Source organism: Ostrea edulis, chromosome 10, assembly GCF_947568905.1.
Source record: "Ostrea edulis chromosome 10, xbOstEdul1.1, whole genome shotgun sequence".
NCBI lineage: Eukaryota > Metazoa > Mollusca > Bivalvia > Ostreida > Ostreidae > Ostrea > Ostrea edulis.
The window spans coordinates 19,977,428-19,999,722 of NC_079173.1; the positions used below are offsets into that span (position 1 = coordinate 19,977,428).

General features: G+C 36.5%; 1 protein-coding gene across 2 annotated transcripts in view; it reads right to left on the reverse strand.

Moving 5' to 3' along the window:
* Positions 1–22,295, reverse strand: part of LOC125665470 (DNA-directed RNA polymerase I subunit RPA2-like) — a 40,329-nt gene that overhangs the window by 4,188 nt on the left and 13,846 nt on the right. For both annotated transcript variants that reach the window (XM_056152178.1, XM_056152179.1), the window contains exons 13-27: positions 21,178–21,295; positions 20,828–20,918; positions 20,592–20,698; positions 18,266–18,401; positions 15,899–15,972; positions 12,403–12,609; positions 9,924–10,121; positions 9,681–9,788; positions 6,716–6,892; positions 5,355–5,438; positions 4,801–4,961; positions 2,777–2,918; positions 2,115–2,173; positions 732–829; positions 517–642 (exon numbers count right to left, since the gene is read on the reverse strand). In XM_056152178.1, the coding sequence (XP_056008153.1) occupies positions 517–642; positions 732–829; positions 2,115–2,173; positions 2,777–2,918; positions 4,801–4,961; positions 5,355–5,438; positions 6,716–6,892; positions 9,681–9,788; positions 9,924–10,121; positions 12,403–12,609; positions 15,899–15,972; positions 18,266–18,401; positions 20,592–20,698; positions 20,828–20,918; positions 21,178–21,295 (1,886 nt within the window). The remainder of the gene's footprint in view (positions 1–516; positions 643–731; positions 830–2,114; positions 2,174–2,776; positions 2,919–4,800; positions 4,962–5,354; positions 5,439–6,715; positions 6,893–9,680; positions 9,789–9,923; positions 10,122–12,402; positions 12,610–15,898; positions 15,973–18,265; positions 18,402–20,591; positions 20,699–20,827; positions 20,919–21,177; positions 21,296–22,295) is intronic.

The window sequence follows — 22,295 nt, forward strand, 5'->3', positions numbered from 1 at the left end:
AGTCACAGGTGGTGGGGTGTTAAATCTGGTGTATACGGAGGGTGGTAAAGGACTGTAACCTTCTCTGACTAAAATTCAGTCACAATGCGTGCCATTCTCATGCAAAAGTTGGAGGTACTGGAGTCATGTTTTGGGGCGGAAAATTTGTAGTAGTTCTTAAATTTTTTCAGAACATTTTTACAGAACTTTACTGTTACCATTCTTAAGAGTTCAAACTGCACAATTTCCATGAGAAAACACACCGCTTACCTTATTTTTGGAACACTCCTCATAATGCACCAGCAGAGCAAGTTAAATTTGTACAGTGTAGTATAGGAGAAGCAATACAAGAGACATAATTTTTTAAACACCCCTCATATAATGACTTATCATGGACATCTGCATAGTCCATAGAATCATTCGCAAATATTCAACAATATCTTGTTCCAATTTCTCTTATCAAGACATTGGACGAAATGAAACCTGTATAATAAAATGATATGTCATCACCATGAGCAGACATTTTGCTGTCCTCACCTTTCACCAGCAATTTGCCAAAATAATCAATGGCCGGCTCCTCCTCCGAGAACTGGAAAGGAGAAGCGTCATGACAAATCCCGTGGAGGGCCCCCGACTTCCCTGCCATGCTCTCAATCATCATTCCTTCAAATTAGAAAACACAATCGCTGTTATTCATGGGACGTTCTAAATCATCAATATATCAGAGAATGGAGATGTTATAAATATCCTACCTATCGTCATTCTGGATGGATAACCGTGCGGGTTAAACAAGATGTCGGGTGTCATTCCGCTCTCCGTAAACGGCATGTTCTCCACCGGCCACATCATACTGGTGTGTATAGTACATCTCATATCATACTAGTGAGTATAGTACATCTCATATCATACTAGTGAGTATAGTACATCTCATATCATACTGGTGAGTTTTGTCAGTGAAAGGTGACAGTTTTTAAACAGGCTGAATACCACAAAATCATATTGACTTTCATGAAGGGGGGGGGGGGTTCATAATGATTTGCTGTGTGTAAAGGAATTTATATGGTATAGGCCTAATTTGGTTTCTGAAGTCTTTGTAATATGATAATTTTTTTTTTTTAATTTTTAAGATTTTCACATGAATATTTTTAAAAATGTTAGAAGTTACATAAGTGCCTTGTCATACATGTCTGTTTTTTGTCTATTTTTATTTACATGTCACATACATCTAGCTACAGAGCTAAACTACTATGCTACACAAGTTAGAACCAACATGAAACATAATGTTTCACCATCTTGAAATATCATGTATATATTATGTTTCTTGATCTGAAGAGTTGGATCACATCAGGTTGACAGGTGCGGATCACCAGATCAATTAATGAGGATGTGAAGCATCGTTTGATCCATGCCTGTCAACGAGACATTGATCCAACTCTTCGAATCCAGTACAATATAGTAACTGTAGTAATGGTAAATTCATTGTATACCCCCTTACTAATTAGAAAAATGACAAACATACAGTGAAATTATTTTTTGTGTACGCAGTTTCATCTGTGATGTGCGTGATAATTTTTCACAATAATGTGCGTTGATGCATTGTGACGTTATCAGTTTTAGAGAGATGTGATAGGAAAAGTCTGATCACACTCTGTGAATTTAACAGAAATTATTATCAGGCATATAATAAAAACATGTATGTTGGCAGATATAAAAAAAATAGTAAAAGCTATGAGAAAATAAGTCTCATTTGGAGAGTGTTGAGAAAATGACCAGCTGATAATTTGATTAGAATCGTCTGAGAACAAATATTAGGAGACGGATTACTGGACGAATTTAATGTTACGATACAGCATGTAAGATATCTAACAGACACAATATACATGTACAACAGACACAATATATGTGTACTACAGACACAATATACGTGTACTACACACACAATATACGTGTACTACACACACAATATACGTGTACTACAGACACAATATATGTGTACTACAGACGCAATATACGTGTACTAGAGACACAATATACGTGTACTACAGACACAATATACATGAACTACAGACACAATATACGTGTACTACAGACACAATATACATGAACTACACACACAATATATGTGTACTACAGACCTGCAAACTCCCTTCTGTCCATGACGACTGGAAAACTTGTCTCCAATGATGGGGTTCCTCTGAAAGAAAACCAAGAACCAGTACAGAGTAGTCTCCCCTCAATATTTACAATATCATCTAACCTTGACTCTCAACATGACAAAGACTTGACAGAGTTCATTAGAACACATGACCTCACCTTGACCCTCAACATGATGCAGACTTGACAGAGTTCATTAGAATACATGACCTCACCTTGACCCTCAACATGACACAGACTTGACAGAGTTCAATTGACCTCACCTTGACCCTCAACATGACACAGACTTGACAGAGTTCATTAGAACACATGACCTCACCTTGACCCTCAACATGACACAGACTTGACAGAGTTCATTAGAACACATGACCTCACCTTGACCCTCAACATGACACAGACTTAACAGAGTTCACTTGACCTCACCTTGACCCTCAACATGACACAGACTTGACAGAGTTCATTAGAACACATGACCTCACCTTGACCCTCAACATGACACAGACTTGACAGAGTTCATTAGAACACATTACCTCACCTTGACCCTCAACATGACGCAGACTTGACAGAGTTCACATGACCTCACCTTGACCCTCAACATGACGCAGACTTAACAGAGTTGATTAGAACACGTACATGACCTCACCTTGACCCTCAACATGACACAGACTTGACAGAGTTCCTGGGTTCCTGTATTATCCCCCAGGGCTTTGATTTGCTGTATGTAGGCCGGCTCGTCCAACATGTAGGTCACTGTTCGAGCTTGTCCCGTCTGCACATTGATTACGCTGCACAAACAAATTACTGCGTAACAATTTAAAGTAAAAATAATCACTTACTGTACCAACATTACAAACAGTAGTACAAGGAACTCATTTTTATCTCCAGTAGTCAAAGGTATCACTGAATTGATTTTCATATCATTACAATGTAATTTATTACAAATGTTTTGACTAGACAAAAATGAAGCTGAACGAGAGTTTAAACATCAATAAATCTGAAAACATGATGTATTCATACGCGCTTGAAAACAAATAACGTAATGTACGGAGACACAGTGGAGAAACTATTCAAATTTCTGAAATTGTTAAAGCAGTTAACAAATTGGAATTATAAGAATCAAACATTCTCTTTGAAGAATTTATCGACGTGTAAACTTTAGACATCTTACTCACAAGCTTAACATAAAAGTGCAAAGAGCACTTTTATTCGGTTTGTGAGTAAAATGTTCGAAGTTTGTAAACTTTGGACATTTTACTCACAAACTTAACAGTGCTTCAATTCTCAGAGTTAGAATTTGAGATCTAGAAAAACGAAAAGTGTCTTTAGCGAATCACAAAGAATTTTCCTCAAATCCAAATCCGTTCATATAAATTGACCATGAACAGCTCAAAAGTGCTGTTCAATTCTTATATCTATTCATTCACTGAATCACTGTTTGTTTACATTGATTCTATAACTTGAGTCAGTCATGAAATATTCCTCGGAGGGGGGAGTTTGCTTATTGGAACAGCATAATGGAATGTGAACTTGCACATCAAAATATAGTGCACATAAAATGAACAAAATGCATTGTTAATTCAACAAATTCAATGAGTAAGTGATTTCTTGAATTCAAAGAATAGAATTTAAAAATGAATCTTCACAATAAAATTAAATTGATATTTTATCCTGAATTCCAGTGACTCCCGGATACTGTAGAGGCTCGTTGTTCAGTCTGAATAGCAGGATGTGCCAATGATTTGAAACTGGTAAATAGATTTGAGCAGTTCTTATTTTTCGACGTGAAAAAAAACTAAGATTTTTTCTTTTTGTTGCATAAAACAAACTCCTTAGATCCGCCCCTGTCACAGTCGCATTATGACGTACATCAAAACATAGACATGACGTCACACTTCGTCTTATCCTGCCTTTTATCAACATTGCATAGTGCACTGTATTTTGGAGGTAGGAGATCGCAAGATTGGGATGATAATCCACGTAAGTTCACAATCTTAATCCAAGGTGTGACTTTGCAAGATCTTTGTAACACATGTTGCATTTTTAAAATCATTACGCTCTCAAATTGTCAATCGCGTGCTTTAAACTAGTTCATGATCTGTTCATGGTCAATATGAACAGACTGTGTCATGTGCTGAAATTGGTTGGTTCATAGAGGAAAATGCAATTTCGTAATATAAATATATGGTCATGAAATGGCATCTTTACAAAAAACTGAACACTGAATGAACGGTGAGCACATGGTGAACGCTTTGTGAATGGTGAACACAAGCAGTTGGTGAATGGTGAACGCAAAACTGTGAACTGGGAGCGAACGGTGAGCGCACAGTGAACGCACGGTAAGTGAACAGAAAAATTGTAAAGTACAATGTTTCAGGGACTGATACAACTAATAAACACCTGTAAAATGGACTTCCCTTTTCCTTTTGTAATATTTACCTGTAAAATGGACTTTTCTTTTGTAATATTAACCTGTAAAATGGACTTCCCTTTTGTAATATTTACCTGTAAAATGGACTTCCCTTTTGTAATATTTACCTGTAAAATGGACTTCCCTTTTGTAATACTTACCTGTAAAATGGACTTCCCTTTTGTAATAATTACCTGTAGAATGGTCTTCCCTTTTGTAATACTTCCCTGTAAAATGGACTTCCCTTTTGTAATAATTACCTGTAGAATGGTCTTCCCTTTTGTAGAAAGGTCCCAATGTGGGGGAATCCATCTTTAGTTAAGTACCCGCCCACGAAGTCGGAGTTGTCAGGGAGACAACCAAACACCTCTACAGGCTGATTGTACCTGCCGTGGTTCCCCTTACCTCGAAGGTCTATGATCTGAATTAAATATTCATTGGAAAGATTACAGGGAAATTTTCATCCACTGCTCTTTTTATCCATGCACACTGGAAAATGACTTTGCCAAGATCTAAATCCATATAAACTGTTCCCAGCTGCTTTTAAGCATTGAAATTCACTTATACCTTAAACTTAAACATTTTCTAAACCTTTATACATGCATACACAAATTGGTCGGATTTAAATGTTGTTTTTTGTAATTATAAATCACTATTGCTTTCTAATTACTCATGTCTTCCACAGAAGTTAAAAATTCAAATGAACGTGAAAATACTGACACACTGCATCTAACACCGTTACACACCTGTGATTTATAAACATCTAACATCACTACACACCTGTGATTTATAAACATCTAACATCAATACACACCTGTGATTTATAAACACTTGCATGAGCAAATCCGCGCTCAAACGAGGACTTGTTCAAAATCATGGCATCCTCCATATCATAACCCTATCAAAATAAAGATTGAAATTAAAAACAAATATCACTATAGTAACATTTGTACACATCACATCTTTCACATCTCCACACACATATGACTTCAACAAAGGGCAACAACTAATGGACAACGGGGAAATTGCATACAGAAAATGACTCTCTTGTTTCGCAAAATTTTAGTGAAAAAAATTCCAAAATGACAATTCTTGAATCTGGGGAGATTTTGTTATACATGGGTGAGTTGTATAAAGAGCAAGTTGTCCCAATTCAATTTATAAAAGATGAGAAAGTGTGTAATACTAGAAGGGTACAGGGATTTCACATTTATTTGACTTTATACCTGTTCGCTTTGTAACCAGGAGGTCATGAGATCCAAGCCCCACTTGTGCCAGGACAGCGACAAACTGAAGACCTCAACATATTAAAGTAATAATTGCTCCGTTGCCAAACACTCAGCATTTAGAAGTGAGAATCACGGGTCTCTCGGATATGACCTTAAAAATGGAGGCGTTGGCACGATAAAGAACCCTCACTGCTGCGACCCTGAGCACTAAGCATATAGCTCTACATTTGTCATATTTCACCTTAAGCTGGTGACGTTGCAATATGAGTGAAAAATTCTTGATGGGATGTTAAACAAATCAATCAATATCTGTAATTAACAGTCCCTATTAATTCCCCAGTTTGTCACATCATGAGATGAAATTCTGAACTAAACGGGTACAGAAACCTTTACCAAAACAAGTCAATTACCCGTCTTCATTCTATATGAGAGGTCAAAAGTCTCATTATACAAACAAGTCAATTATCCGTCTTCATTCTATCCGAGAAGCAAAAAGTCTCATTATTAAAAAATGCTTGAAATTAATTCCCTGCTGCATGGTGGGTTTTTTTGACCAATAATTCTAAGTGAAATTCCAAATTTTCTTTAATATCTATTTTTCAAAGATTGAAAATATTGGTCTTATTTGTAAAGATCTTTAAATTTGTAAACCAGCCACCACGGTGCTAATTTCTTGCCAACACTTGATACAGCTACATATATACTGTATATCCGGTAATTCTAGCATCAATATTCCAAGGATTTTTCTATAAACTATAGTTTTAAATCTTAGTGCTTCATTTCTATGGCACATCATCTACTTGGATAGAAATTTTGGCACTTTCATTTTGGGCTAAGTTTTTTTCATCCTCCAAAAAAATCTTACATTTTCCGCACACCAAAATGACCTGATATATAGTTTCCTAATAAAATGGTCATTACATACAATGAGAAAACAATCACTCACGGTATATGACATGACCGCCACGATGGCATTTGTACCCAGTGGATAGTTGTCTACGTTGTAGTGGTCATACATGACCGGTCGGACGATTGGAGACTGTGGTGTCTGAAGTTTGTATAGTTTGTTGTCCGAGCGGTGATCTATAGCATGAAGCGGTGTTCCCATGGTTTGTTTACCCATCTGTCCAAAAAAACAACAACACTCCAATGTTACACATCTGTCAAAAGTCACACAGTGAGATGATTACTAGGACTCTGTATAAAGTCACACAATGTACTGATTACTAGGACTCTGTATAAAGTCATACAATGTAGTGATTACTAGGACTCTGTATAAAGTCATACAATGTAGTGATTACTAGGACTCTGTATAAAGTCACACAATGTAGTGATTACTAGGACTCTGTATAAAGTCACATAATATACTGATTACCAGGACTCTGTATAAAGTCACACAATATACTGATTACTAGGACTCTGTATAAAGTCATACAATGTACTGATTACTAGGACTCTGTATAAAGTCACACAATGTACTGATTACTAGGACTCTGTATAAAGTCATACAATGTAGTGATTACTAGGACTCTGTATAAAGTCATACAATGTAGTGATTACTAGGACTCTGTATAAAGTCACACAATGTAGTGATTACTAGGACTCTGTATAAAGTCACATAATATACTGATTACCAGGACTCTGTATAAAGTCACACAATATACTGATTACTAGGACTCTGTATAAAGTCATACAATGTACTGATTACTAGGACTCTGTATAAAGTCACACAATGTACTGATTACTAGGACTCTGTATAAAGTCATACAATGTACTGATTACTAGGACTCTGTATAAAGTCACACAATGTACTGATTACTAGGACTCTGTATAAAGTCACACAATGTACTGATTACTAGGACTCTGTATAAAGTCACACAATGTACTGATTACTAGAACTCTGTATAAAGTCACACAATGTAGTGATTACTAGAACTCTGTATAAAGTCACACAATGTACTGATTACCAGGACTCTGTATAAAGTCACACAGTGTACTGATTACTAGAACTCTGTATAAAGTCACACAATGTAGTGATTACTAGGACTCTGTATAAAGTCACACAATGTAGTGATTATTAAGATTCTGTATAAAGTCACACAATGTACTGATTATTAAGATTCTGTATAAAGTCACACAATGTACTGATTACTAGGACTGTATAAAGTCACACAATGTACTGATTACTAGGACTGTATAAAGTCACACAATGTACTGATTACTAGAACTCTGTATAAAGTCACATAATGTACTGATTACTACGACTCTGTATAAAGTCACACAGTGAGATGATTACTAGGACTCTGTATAAAGTCACACAATGTAGTGATTACTAGGACTCTGTATAAAGTCACACAGTGAGATGATTACTAGGACTCTGTATAAAGTCACACAATGTACTGATTACTAGAACTCTGTATAAAGTCACACAATGTAGTGATTACTAGGACTCTGTATAAAGTTACACAATGTACTGATTACTAGGACTGTATAAAGTCACACAATGTACTGATTACTAGGACTCTGTATAAAGTCACACAATGTACTGATTACTAGGACTCTGTATAAAGTCACACAATGTACTGATTACTAGAACTCTGTATAAAGTCACACAATGTAGTGATTACTAGGACTCTGTATAAAGTCACACAATGTAGTGATTACTAGGACTCTGTATAAAGTCACACAGTGAGATGATTACTAGGACTCTGTATAAAGTCACACAATGTACTGATTACTAGGACTCTGTATAAAGTCACACAGTGAGGTGATTACTAGGACTCTGTATAAAGTCACACAATGTACTGATTACTAGGACTCTGTATAAAGTCACACAATGTAGTGATTACTAGGACTCTGTATAAAGTCATACAATGTAGTGATTACTAGGACTCTGTATAAAGTCACACAATGTAGTGATTACTAGGACTCTGTATAAAGTCACATAATATACTGATTACCAGGACTCTGTATAAAGTCACACAATGTACTGATTACTAGGACTGTATAAAGTCACACAATGTACTGATTACTAGGACTCTGTATAAAGTCACACAATGTACTGATTACTACGACTCTGTATAAAGTCACACAATGTAGTGATTACTAGGACTCTGTATAAAGTCACACAGTGAGATGATTACTAGGACTCTGTATAAAGTCACACAGTGAGGTGATTACTAGGGGTCTGGTTAATGGGGCGATTACCTGACACCGATACATGTTTCTGGGACTCTGGTTAATGGGGCGTTACCTGATACTGATACATGTTTCTGGGACTCTGGTTAATGGGGCATTTACCTGACACTGATACATGTTTCTGGGGCTCTGGTTAATGGGGCGTTTACCTGACACTGATACATGTTTCTGGGACTCTGGTTAATGGGGCGTTTACCTGACACTGATACATGTTTCTGGGACTCTGGTTAATGGGGCGTTTACCTGACACTGATACATGTTTCTGGGACTCTGGTTAATGGGGCGATTACCTGACACTGATACATGTTTCTGGGACTCTGGTTAATGGGGCGTTTACCTGACACTGATACATGTTTCTGGGACTCTGGTTAATGGGGCGTTTACCTGACACTGATACATGTTTCTGGGACTCTGGTTAATGGGGCGTTTACCTGACACTGATACATGTTTCTGGGACTCTGGTTAATGGGGCGTTTACCTGACACTGATACATGTTTCTGGGATTCTGGTTAATGGGGCGATTACCTGACACTGATACATGTTTCTGGGACTCTGGTTAATGGGGCGTTTACCTGACACTGATACATGTTTCTGGGACTCTGGTTAATGGGGCGTTTACCTGACACTGATACATGTTTCTGGGACTCTGGTTAATGGGGCGTTTACCTGACACTGATACATGTTTCTGGGACTCTGGTTAATGGGGCGTTTACCTGACACTGATACATGTTTCTGGGACTCTGGTTAAAGTCAGAAAATGGAGTAAACTGAGCCACAGTGGAAAGCATGGACACCTCACTCAACTCTTTGTGGGTCGTCACCTGCAAGTGTTTAAACCAAAATCTGTTGATAATGCTATCGAAGGAAAATCATTTAGAATGTGTAAAAAAAAATTCATTTGATTATCTAACATTTCACAGTACAATACACATTTCATTATACTGGTGAGCATTTACCCCTTGTTTGGCCTCAGCAGAGGTGACACAAATATCCATATACACTTGTTCAAAGGTTCCTATCCACTCCTTGCAGTCTGAGGCGAGGTTCCACACAGGACGAATCATCCGAGCAGTGCTGGTAAAAATATACAGCCCTGGGTATTGGCTGGCAAACTTGGTTTTAGGGACCAGGCAAATCTCCGACATGGGTGGGACCTAAATTGATAAGTTTTGAAAGCATGAATAAAATATAATACAAACATAAAATTAAAAGAATTCGGCATTGATTGTCAATTGTTACATACACTGTATATAGTATCTACAACTCATATAAACCATGTGAGGAATTCCATTACTGTACAAGCAATGCACTGTCAATATACAGACAGACGGACGGACGGACAGACGGACTGATCACTATAGGGCTCCCACCTATAGGCAGGGTCCTAATTATTAACATTTACAGTGGAACCCCGTTATTACGTTTTTCATTTTGTCACGATAAAATAACATAATACCGGCCGGGGTCAACGTAATAAACGTTTCCAGTGAAATCCATTAAAAATATCATTTGAAAACTGTATATCTTCCGTTGATACTCCATGAAGGTGTGTGTGTGTGTGTGTGTGTGTGAATATATCTCTACTGTTTCTTTGTTTAAAAGACTATGATACTTTGTTTTATTTACATCTTATCTTTAATGTCCGTAATTCTTCATGTTCTTATCCCTTTTCTTTATTTCTGGTGTAGGATACATAAGGATGTTTTGATAAACGTTGCTTTTCTGCATTTGTTTGGACCGCCATTTTGTTCAACTTTCTCTCAATAACTCATTCCGGTTCGTTTTCAACATTCGTACATAAAAAAAAAATACAGAACATTGTTTCTATTAAGTTCTCTAAAATTATACAATACACAACACAATAAAAAAAATCCCACCCAAAACACAACTACAAAACTATAGACACAAAACTCACACGATACCCAACACTTACACACTTTTCTCACCAACAATAAACACAGAGAACAATTTAAGCGGAATCCACATAAAAAATATAATGATGCACAAAGATTTCATTGAAACACTAAATGATGGCACTAAAATCACGTGCAGATCAAGGAATTTTAGAATGTTGACTGAGGTAAATGCCGTGCACAAATAACACTGGACAGATTGATTGGTGTATGTATATGGACGAGATTTACGCACTGTCCAAACCACAGACAATTTTTTAATTGAACACTTCCTTTAGTCACCTATGTCCAAGCAGTCATCCAAGCTGTTTTAACATTGCTACAATAAATTTCGTCCTTCATGTTTGTACCAAAGCTGTCCGTAAATAGAGTTTTAATAGCGAAGGTAATCCCACAATGCTGAACACGCATGTGGTTGAGAAATTATTATTTCTTCGATTATCAAAATATGAAAAATGAAGACAATTTTATAGAGTACAATTTCTAAATAAACATGATTTAATTGTTTATCACTGGCTTTGATACGGGGTATTCACCTGTATTGATGTCGCTAGATCTATCGAAGCGTGATCAGTCTTGAAAGCGTCTCTAATCCCCTAACAGACCAGGAGATTTACGTGGTCACTGCCTCAGGCAGTCAAGGTGTGAATGGCTTATTATTTTGAGAATCACTATTGAATAATTTGGGGTTTGTTACGTTTTTGTCGGAATTTTTACAACGTAATACCGAGTCCCGGCATCTTGGGACAACGTAATAACGAGGTTTATTTTATATAGGTTTTTAATAAATGGTTTTGTGCTTTGAAATTCCAACGTACTATGCGGACTAACGTAATAAAGGTTGAACGTTATAACGGGGTTCCACTGTATATAGAATTACATGAATAAATGTACATCCAGTCCAGAACACCCACTTTTAAAGTACTTATTTAACGATCCGAGTCTACAGGTATCATTGCATATATACATGTACATGTATGTCAACCCTAAATCTGAAAATGTTTACTGTAGATCAAAGTTTAGAAACGCATGTATATATACATGTATGTCAACCCTAATTCTGAAAATGTTTACACTGTAGTTCAAAGTTATGAATGTACATACATGTATATGTCAACCCTAAATCTATAAATGTTTACTGTAAATCAAAGTTTAGAAATGCATGTACTTATTTAGCAATTTTGTAAGTGTAATGGACTTGCAAAGTTACATTTCATAAAAGTTTACAACAGAATTTAATAAACAAAAATAGTAAATTTCAACTCATATTTCAGAATATCAAGTTTGCAAAAATTAGGAACATGAAATTCTAAATCAATTGGTCTCAAATTCACGGAAATTAGAAACACGCAAATCTATATTGATTGGTCCCAAATTCACGGAAATTAGAAACACGAAAATCTATATTGATTGGTCCCAAATTCACAGAAATGAATCAAAACTAAAATTTCCATATTTACATGTATAACAGCCTTTTGCTTTTTAAAAGATGAAATTCAATAATTATCAAAACCTGACTAACCTTATTCAGGCCTTTGACCTTCATGACTCTAAGCCTCTTTTCCACACTCTGCGCAATATCCTCGTGAATGTAACCCAGAATCCTGCCGTCCAGGAAAACAGTAAAGCACTGTGACATCGGCCCCATTGCTGGAGCATGGCATGGGGTCGTTCCCATGGCAAAAAGAAGGTCAGCTAAGTGTGAGTTACCGTGGTGAGTGGTCACTGCCTACAAAGGTACACAATCCAACTGTATGACAGGTTATAAAGAGAGGGTTCAAAGTTCAAATATTACTATATATTGAAAATCTTATTTCTGAGAACATTTATAGGTATGTGTAATTTCACGAGACTAGTTACTCGCAAAAATTTAGTTCTCAGGAATACTCTTGAATACAGAAAATTTAAACAATAAGAATTCATGAAAGTTATATTTCATAACAAGATGCCCACGGGCCACATTGCTCACCTGAATCACCTTGGCCCATATTTAAAGATTTTCCATATATATTCGCATGTAAAACTTTGGTCCCTATTGGGGCCCCAAACTACCCCTGGGGGGGAGGGGGGGGGACATGATTTTTACAAACTTAAATCTGCACTATGTCAGGATGCTTTCATGTAAATTTCTACTTTCCTAGCCCAGTGGTTCTTGGGAAGAAGATTTTAAAAGATTTCCCCCATGTATTTGCATGTAAAAACTTGATCCCCTATTGTGACCCCATCCTACCCATGGGGTCCATGATTTTAACAAGCTTGAATCTGCACAATGTCAGTATGCTTTCATGTAAATTTCTACTTTCCTAGCCCAGTGGTTCTTGAGAAGAAGATTATTTAATGACCACACCATATTTTTGCATTTTTGTAATTATCTCCCCTTTGAAGGGGGCATGGCCCTTCATTTGAATAAACTTGAAGCCTTTTACATAAGGAAGCTTTGTGCCAAGTTTGGTTGAAATTGGCCCAGTGGTTCTGGAGAAGAAGATGAAAATGTGAAAAGTTTACACCGACGACATACAACGGACAAAGAAGTAGGTACAGTTTCTACAGTCATCTGGCCCAAAATATTGATGATTTCACATGGAGCTCAAATCCTGGCATTCAATTAAGGAATAGTTTAGCAAACCCAAAATTCACTCAGTTTGATCAGCAAAATGATTTGTGTCATATGACGAGAGCTTGAAGTTGGCATACAATTGCAAAAATGCCATTTTCAATGAAAATATCCACAAATTCAGGTGGTTTTCCTTTTAGAAAACATACAGTGCATGCGTCGACCAAATTCATATTGAAGCATGTTTTTCATCTCAAAATAATACACAATATATATCATTTTCATTTTGCTCGACAAATGCGCACATCTTTTCCTGAGCAATAATTTGTATGACATTTGACAGTTTTCAGGCTTATTTTGAGAAAAAGGCGGGAAATGTCTTATTCATGATGTCATAATGCTATCCATTTAGGACTATCATTCTGATTTTGTTGACATAGTATAGCTGGCATTTATTTTACTTTCTTAAAACGCTGATTACGGTTAATTCCAGACACATTTTATAGAGAGACATTTTTTGGGCCTTTTTATGTATACAACCGTACCTTGTTCTTTTGATCAAAAAAGCTCATTTGAGCCTTCAGCTCAGGTGAGCTAAATAAAAAAAACATGTATATCATTGTATCCACACGAAATAAAAATATAAATATACAGTAATTTCCAAAATATCCATTATCTTAATATAACTCACTGGATAACACACATCACACCATACATACGCAATCATTCCAATTCTGAACATACTTATTAAAATTTTTACCACTGCTGGAATGTGCATGGTCAATCTAATTCTGTGTGTTTCACAAGGTTCTACCAGACTGGGGTGCATTCAGAATGTTGCCGATTTGAACCCCACATTTTACAATTTGAACCCCACATTTTACAATTTGAACCCCACATTTTACAATTTGAACCCCACATTTTACAAGCCTCTTTACTGCCTGCAGCCTATAATATATGTGTGTTTATCCTAAGTGTATTCTATATTTAGCAGCTGTAGATCTAGGGTTGTTTGGTAAGGGTATGTGAGCTTGTTCATATTTTGGGGGGGGGTTTTCATTCCAAGCAGTCTTTGACCTACAGCTGCTAAAATCTGTTGAGCAGTTACAAAGGAGTTACTGGTTAAACAGGAGTTGCTCGGTTACAGAGGAGTTGCTCGGTTACAGAGGAGTTGCTTGGTTACAGAGAAGTTGCTCGTTTACAGAGGAGTTGCTCGGTTACAGAGGAGTTGCTCGGTTACAGAGGAGTTGCTCTGACAGGAACAGGACTGACTGACAGAGGCATGAGTCAAAAACATGTCCTCTATAACTCATAGTATGGGGGTATAATAACCATGCATTAAATTAGCTGTACCAGTGTGTATGTGTGATTAAACCAATTGCAATATTCTTGCTGTAGTTAGTTTAAATTTTCTCAATTTAAAACTAAGCACAAACTTAGTACATATAGGAGTGGACCACACTAGTTTTAATTATAACCTTCAACTTAATTTTTTTTTTTTTTTTTACCTTTATTCATCGAGGATAGAGACACACAAAGCCTTAAAATGCGTAGTGTGTAATGTGCCTATGTTATAATAATATGGACTTGATAAGAATATTGTATTTTCTCCAAATGGCCTTGACATTTTCTAAATGGCCTTGATCTATGATCAAGATAAATGACAGGTCACAAGTAACCATTACAAGGTATGACTGTCTTAGGCATTCACTCACAAAAGATACTGTTTACACAACAATTTTTGCCCAGTGACCTTGACCCTTCTACATAATCCTAGTTCATGATACAACCTCAACTCGTAGGCAGCTTTTGTGTCAAGAATAAGCTACAAACACATGGTCAGAACACAAATCTTTTAACTTTTTTCCCCCAGTGATCATGACCTTGTCTAAATGACCTTAGATTGGGATAATGACATATTGTCAGACAAGCATTCTTTGTGACATAGAAAGGCCTACCTGGAACTCCACAGACAGACACCTTTATACTTCCTTTATAAGAGGCATGAGAAAAATTTCAAACATCTAAATTGATTACCATGGAGAAAATTCCCTCGTTACCAGTGTGAGTCTAACTTACCCCCACCAGGACTGTGAGACGTGCGTCTGACTTATCCCCGTCAATGCTGTGAGATGTGCGTCTGACTTACCCCAGCCACAGCTGTGAGATGCGAGTCTGACTTACCCCGGCCACAGCTGTGAGATGCGAGTCTGACTTACCCCGGCCACAGCTGTGAGATGCGAGTCTGACTTACCCCGGTCAGTGCTGTGAGATGTGAGTCTGACTAACCCCCGCCAGGGTTGTGAGATGCGAGTCTGACTTACCCCTGCCAGGGGTGTGAGATGCGAGTCTGACTTACCCCTGCCAGGGCTGTGAGATGTGAGCCTGACTTACCCCTGCCAGGGGTGTGAGATGCGAGTCTGACTTACCCCTGCCAGGGCTGTGAGATGTGAGTTTGACTTACCCCTGCCAGGGCTGTAAGATGATTCAACAATCCACAGGGACTACCATCAGGAGTGTGTACTGGACACAGGAAGCCTGTCATAGATATCACAACGTTCAATACAGGAAGTCTGTCATAGATATCAAAATGTTCAATACAGGAAGTCTGTCATAAATATCAGAACGTTCAATACAGGAAGTCTGTCATAGATATCACAACAGTCGATACAGGAAGTCTGTCATAGATATCACAACAGCCAATACAGGAAGTCTGTCATAGATATCAAAATGTTCAATACAGGAAGTCTGTCATAGATATCACAACATTCAATACAGGAAGTCTGTCATAGATATCACAACAGTCAATACAGGAAGTCTGTCATAGATACCACAACAGTCAATACAGGAAGTCTGTCATAGATATCAGAATGTTCAATACAGGAAGTCTGTCACAGATATCACAACATTCAATACAGGAAGTCTGTCATAGATATCAGAATGTTCAATACAGGAAGTCTGTCAAAAATATTAAAATGTTCAATACAGGAAATCTGTCATAGATATCAGAACGTTCAATATGGACAACAGGAAGTCTGTCATAGATATCAAAATGTTCAATATGGACAACAGGAAGTCTGTTATAGATATCAAAACTCAATACAGGAAGTCTGTCATAGATATCAGAACGTTCAATACAGGAAGTCTGTCATAGATATCACAACAGTCAATACAGGAAATCTGTCATAGATACCACAACAGTCAATACAGGAAGTCTGTCATAGATATCAGAATGTTCAATACAGGAAGTCTGTCATAGATATCAGAATGTTCAATACAGGAAGCCTGTCTTAGACATCAAAATGTTCAATACACATTACAGGAAGTTTGTTATAGATATCAAAATCTTTAAAATTGACAACAGGAAGTCTGTCATAGATATCAAAATGTTCAATATGGACAACAGGAAGTCTGTCATAGATATTAAAATGTTCAATATGGACAACAGGAAGTCTGTCATAGATATAAAAATGTTCAATATGGACAACAGGAAGTCTGTCATAGATATCAAAATGTTCAATATGGACAACAGGAAGTCTATCATAGATATAAAAATGTTCAATATGGATACCAATTAATTTGTATAAGCTGAACTAGTCAAACAGTAGCCTGCATCACAAAATTAGATTCACCAAAAATTTTGATTAATATTTTCATTCATACATTCATTGTGAGGGGATTTCTAGATGTCCTCTGATAATTGGACATTGATACACACACACACACACACACACACACACATATATATACAGTGAAACTTCTCCAAACCGGCCCCTCAGAATACCGGTTCTCCCTGAATATCGGCCGATTTTCAAAGACCCGGCAGAAATCTTAACATTTCCTTACAAAGAAAGTCTTACAAAACCGGCCACCCCTGAAAACCGGACATCGGCCACTTTTTAAAGTACATTTGTTAACAAACATGTGTAATTTACCCTTAACATACCGGCCACTTTTTGAAGACAAGAAAATCTTGGCCAAAGGTTAATTAAGATCGTCCAGGTGTGCACATTGACTGACTGACTGACCAGGTATGAAATTATCCACTGGAGGTGTGAAAAACACTACTGGCCTCTTTAATTTCTATTGTTTACCTGTGCTGTCAAGGGTGTTAATTGACACTTAGCTAATCCAAGAGACCCTTCCAAATTCTGTACAAAATGTAAAACACAGTTGGGAAATTATTGAATGAATACCGTATCAAACACCATATTGTTTCACCATACTTTCGTATGGATATAAGCGGTAGTTAATAAAGAACAAACCCATGACTGTTAATGATAATTATTAAAAGATAGATTAATTTTCTTGGTTTCCATAGACTTAAAATTCCAAAGAAATATTCAAATTACAATTTCGTATTTACTACTGTACTTTTTAAAAACGTCAAAACAAAATTGTTAATGACATAAGCGATGAATGTAAACAGAGTTTTAATAGGTAAGAGGATTCCAATAATAGGCCTCTGTGTTTTCTTTATGTATCCTGTTATAGATTTTTAGTTGAAAATTAGATGATTTCAGCGAAAATATTTCTTGTAATTCATAATTATCCTAAGGTACAAGCGGACTAATTTAATCTCCACCGATAATTGATCATAGATCACCAGATCAAGGTGAACAGTACCTACTTTGTGAATATTAAGATAAAATGTCTATAATTGCTAAATTCTCGGTATACCGGCCATCCCTCTAAATCGGCCGTTTTTTCCGGTCCGAGAGCCGGCCGGTTTAGAGAAGTTTCACTGTATAATATATATATACACACACACACACTAAGGACACAGAGACGTGTGGGTAGATAATTTTGGTGATGAGGGTTAGATCCTTACCCCAGGCTTCTGGCAGCAGTTTCCTGACTGCTGTGGTTCTCATCTCGCTGAAGAACGACCCTCGGTGCACACACCGGAAATGTGAAATGTATCTGAAGAAGTTCAGCTTGTCTGCTACCACAGTTAATCCCGTCGCCTGAAGGAGAGACAGTAAAATCATATCGTGTTATTCTCTTTAATATTCCTACAAACAAGCACCTGCACAATAATCATTCTAGCTATTCCAACATCTTCAAAAAAAGGGTCAAGACATTTGACTTGAAAACAATATTTGAATTTTAAAAAATGAACACTAGTGTGCTACAAAAGTTTAACTGTAGAGGGTTAAAGGCATTCTCATACACAATGTGTTTAGGGAAATTTTCTAATACAAACAAGATGCACTAACGGTAAACAAGATACCCATGGGCCACACTGCTCACCTGAGCAGCAGTTCTTTGCAATAAACAAGCTTGAGCAAAACTATCAGTATACAAACAGCTTGGTTCATAAAAAAATATTTTCAAAGGTAATGACTAAAAATTCATTAATTATCAAACTTAACTACAAATTCATTAATTATCATATGCCATTGTAGACGGGTATAGTTTTTCATGTTTAACTTTACAAATTTCATCTAAGGATGCTTTGTGCCAAGTTTGGTTCCCTATACATTTGCATGTAAAGTTTTGATCCCCTATTGTGGCCCCACCCTACCACCAGGGGCCATGACTTTTACAAACTTGAATCCCCACTATGTCAGGAAGTTTTCATGTAAATTTCAGCTTTTCTGGTCCAGTGGTTCTTCAGAAAAATTTTTAATAACCACACCCTATTTTTGCATTTTTGTGATTACCTTCCCTTTGAAGGGGACATGGCCCTTCTATTCAACAAACTTGAATCCCCATCACCCAAGGATGATTTGCTCCAAATTTGATTGAAATTGGTCAAGTGATTCTGAGGAAGAAGATTTTCCTATATATCTGCATGTAAAACTTTGATCTACTATTGCGGCTTCACCCTACCCCCGGGCCATGATCTGAACAAATTTGATCTACTCTATATCAGGAAGCTTTCAGGTAAATCTTCACTCTTCTAGCCCAGTGGTTCTTGGAAGAAGATTTTTAAAGATTTTCTTTATATATTTGCATGCATAACTTTGATCCCATGTTGTGGCCCCAACATACCCCAGGGAGTCATGACTTCAATAAACTTGAATCTCCACTAGGTTAAGAAGCTTTCATGTAAATTTCAGCTTTTCTGGCCCAGTGGTTCTTGAAAAGATTTTTAAAAGACCCAACCCAATTTTTGCATTTTTGTGATTATCTCCCCTTTAAAGCATGACCCTTCAACTGAACAAATTGATGCCTAGTGCCAAGTTTGGTTGAAATTGGCCCAGTGGTTCTGGAGAAGAAGATGAAAATGCGAAAAGTTTACGACGACGACAGATATTACGGACAAATTTCAATCAGAATAATATGTGTAGTTAATTTGTTGTTGCTGTTTGAATTGTTCAATTGTTCCTAACTGCACAAAATGCATTGTATAAACAAATATTTACATTCACTGAATCTTTTTGCACATATCTCCTCTGAAATTGACATTGCTTTTATCATAAACAATGAATACATGTTTGTTGCAAACTAGTTTTATCTGGTTTTTAGTACCATCTGTCTGCGCAATCATTACCAAATATGGAGCATCATCGAGGTCAAAGGTGGCATTGGTTATTCCATTTAAAAGAACGAATAGGTCAACCATATGATATTTTAGTACTTAAATCTAGTTCATATTCTTACAGAATACATAAAAATATGAATATAAACAATAGAATGTTTTTCTTTGTTGTTTCATTGGGTGATGAAGGTAGCAATCATTGCATAAAAAAATTCATAACCCATTTACGCAGGTTATGATTTTTATCTGCAATGCTAGCTACCTTCATCACCCGATAATTAAAACAACAAAGAGAGCATTTTTTGTTTAAATGACACACAGAATGTTGGACACAGCAGAATAATTTTGCTACACATATAGTTAGTGATGTGTTATGGAAAAATAATTGGCTATGCATTGCCTGATGTGAATTTTTCCTATCACATCACAAACTAACAATACACATGCAACTATTTCCCTGAATTCTGGCAACAAATGCCAGACTAGGACATACAAAAGATTGCTTTTATTAATCTCACTGACAATCTTGCCGACAATTTACGCAACCCAAACTGGATTTGTACATTAGGTGATTATTGAGCTGCTGAGTTAAGTGCACAGTCATTTCTTCACTTAGCATTACACTATGTAAACTTTTCAAAAGTTCAAGAATGATTTCTCTTTTACATACTTGCATTAAACCTAGTCCACTTCGTGAAACAACTGTACCACTGGCCATAAAATACTCCATCGACCTACTTAAATTTGTGGTGTGGCGTAGAGCATCACTCAGAGTAGCTGAAAATATAACAACAAAAAGTCCATCTTTAAATTTCAGTCCTATTGTACGCCGCTCGGCTGTTGTTTGGTCAGTCAGCTGTAAGTCTGCAGTAATGAATAATTAAAATTTTAATTTTCAATACTCACACACAGTCAATAAAAATTCCTGTTCTTTATAATTTTTGGCAATTCTTTCAATCGAAGATTTTACAGACACCATCCAATCTTGACATTTTTCCTGAAAATAAATGACAATTGCTTACTATCAAATATAATCATTATCATCAAATAAAAATTACACTTTTGTGAGGGTCAAACTTTTGTGGTTTGAGATTTAAATCCCCATGAAAATTTATTGATAGGCATCAAGGTCAAGATGTCAAGGTCAAGCTTCCTCCTCTTTGAACAAGTAGATTTTGTGGATGTTAGCTTAAAACTAAGTCTTTAACAAATGTCTTCTCTCAAAAATCTCACCTTTAACAAATGTCTTCTCTTACCTTTAAAATCATACCATACAGCTGGCCTCCAAGGAGAAGTTCCTGAAACATTGGATTGTCCGCGTTCTCCGCCGCACACTCGCCCTTAGCAAATGCGTACAGCTTTCTGGTCATGTATCTATGTAGCAAACATACTTTTTAATATCACAATGCCAAAAACAGCTTTTATTTTATCAGTACTACGTCTCATACATCAAATACAGTCAAACCTCATTATTTCAAATTCAATGGGACCAAAAAGTTCAAGATATCCAAGGATTCAAGATATCAAGGTTAAAACACTTATAAGAGATTAAGTGGTTGGAACTTTTGAATCACTTTTGCATATTCATGATATTCGAGATATCGTTGTTCGAGATACTGAAGTTTAACTGTACATGGAAAAGTTACTAAATGATGTAGTTTTATTTTCAGTAATATAACAATGTATAATCAATGCTGACATTTTCCAGTGTTGATTAATGCCAATAATAATTTTTAATTCAATACATTTCAGAACATCATGTCTCTACAAACTGTCAATTTAAATCTAAATCAAAGAAAAGATTTCATGATATTCTTATATGTACTATATATCTCCTTATAAAAAGCTTGAACTCCTATCATTGTGACCCCCTTGACCTTTGCCAGGGTGTCATGATGTGGTGTAAGCAGGACAGCATTAAAAATTGTATTTATCGTCTTTTCGTTATTTTGAGGTGAAATGTAGCTAATTATCAATTAATATTTCGTTATTTCGGGACGAAAAATCACTAAATATATCATTTTGTTGTCTTTTCACCTTGAAATAACAAAAAGACAATAAATTGTAAAATGGCACAAATCAGCCACCACACCTAGCCCCTCAGCTAGCCGCTACAATCTCGAACGCTACCCAGAATTGATATGAACACCCTATGAGAGAGTTTAACAGTATATATTTACTTTGTGTTTTTGTGGTTCTTTAGAGGCAGAATCTTAAAGAATATTCCTCTATATTCCTCTGTAGTCTTGTACAGTCCCTTGAGTTCATGGTGTGAACAAAACTGAACCTTTATAGATGTACATTAAGACCTGTCTAATCCTACATGCATGCAACGGGGGTGGGGGGGTGGGGGTGGGGGGGGCAATTTTTTTTT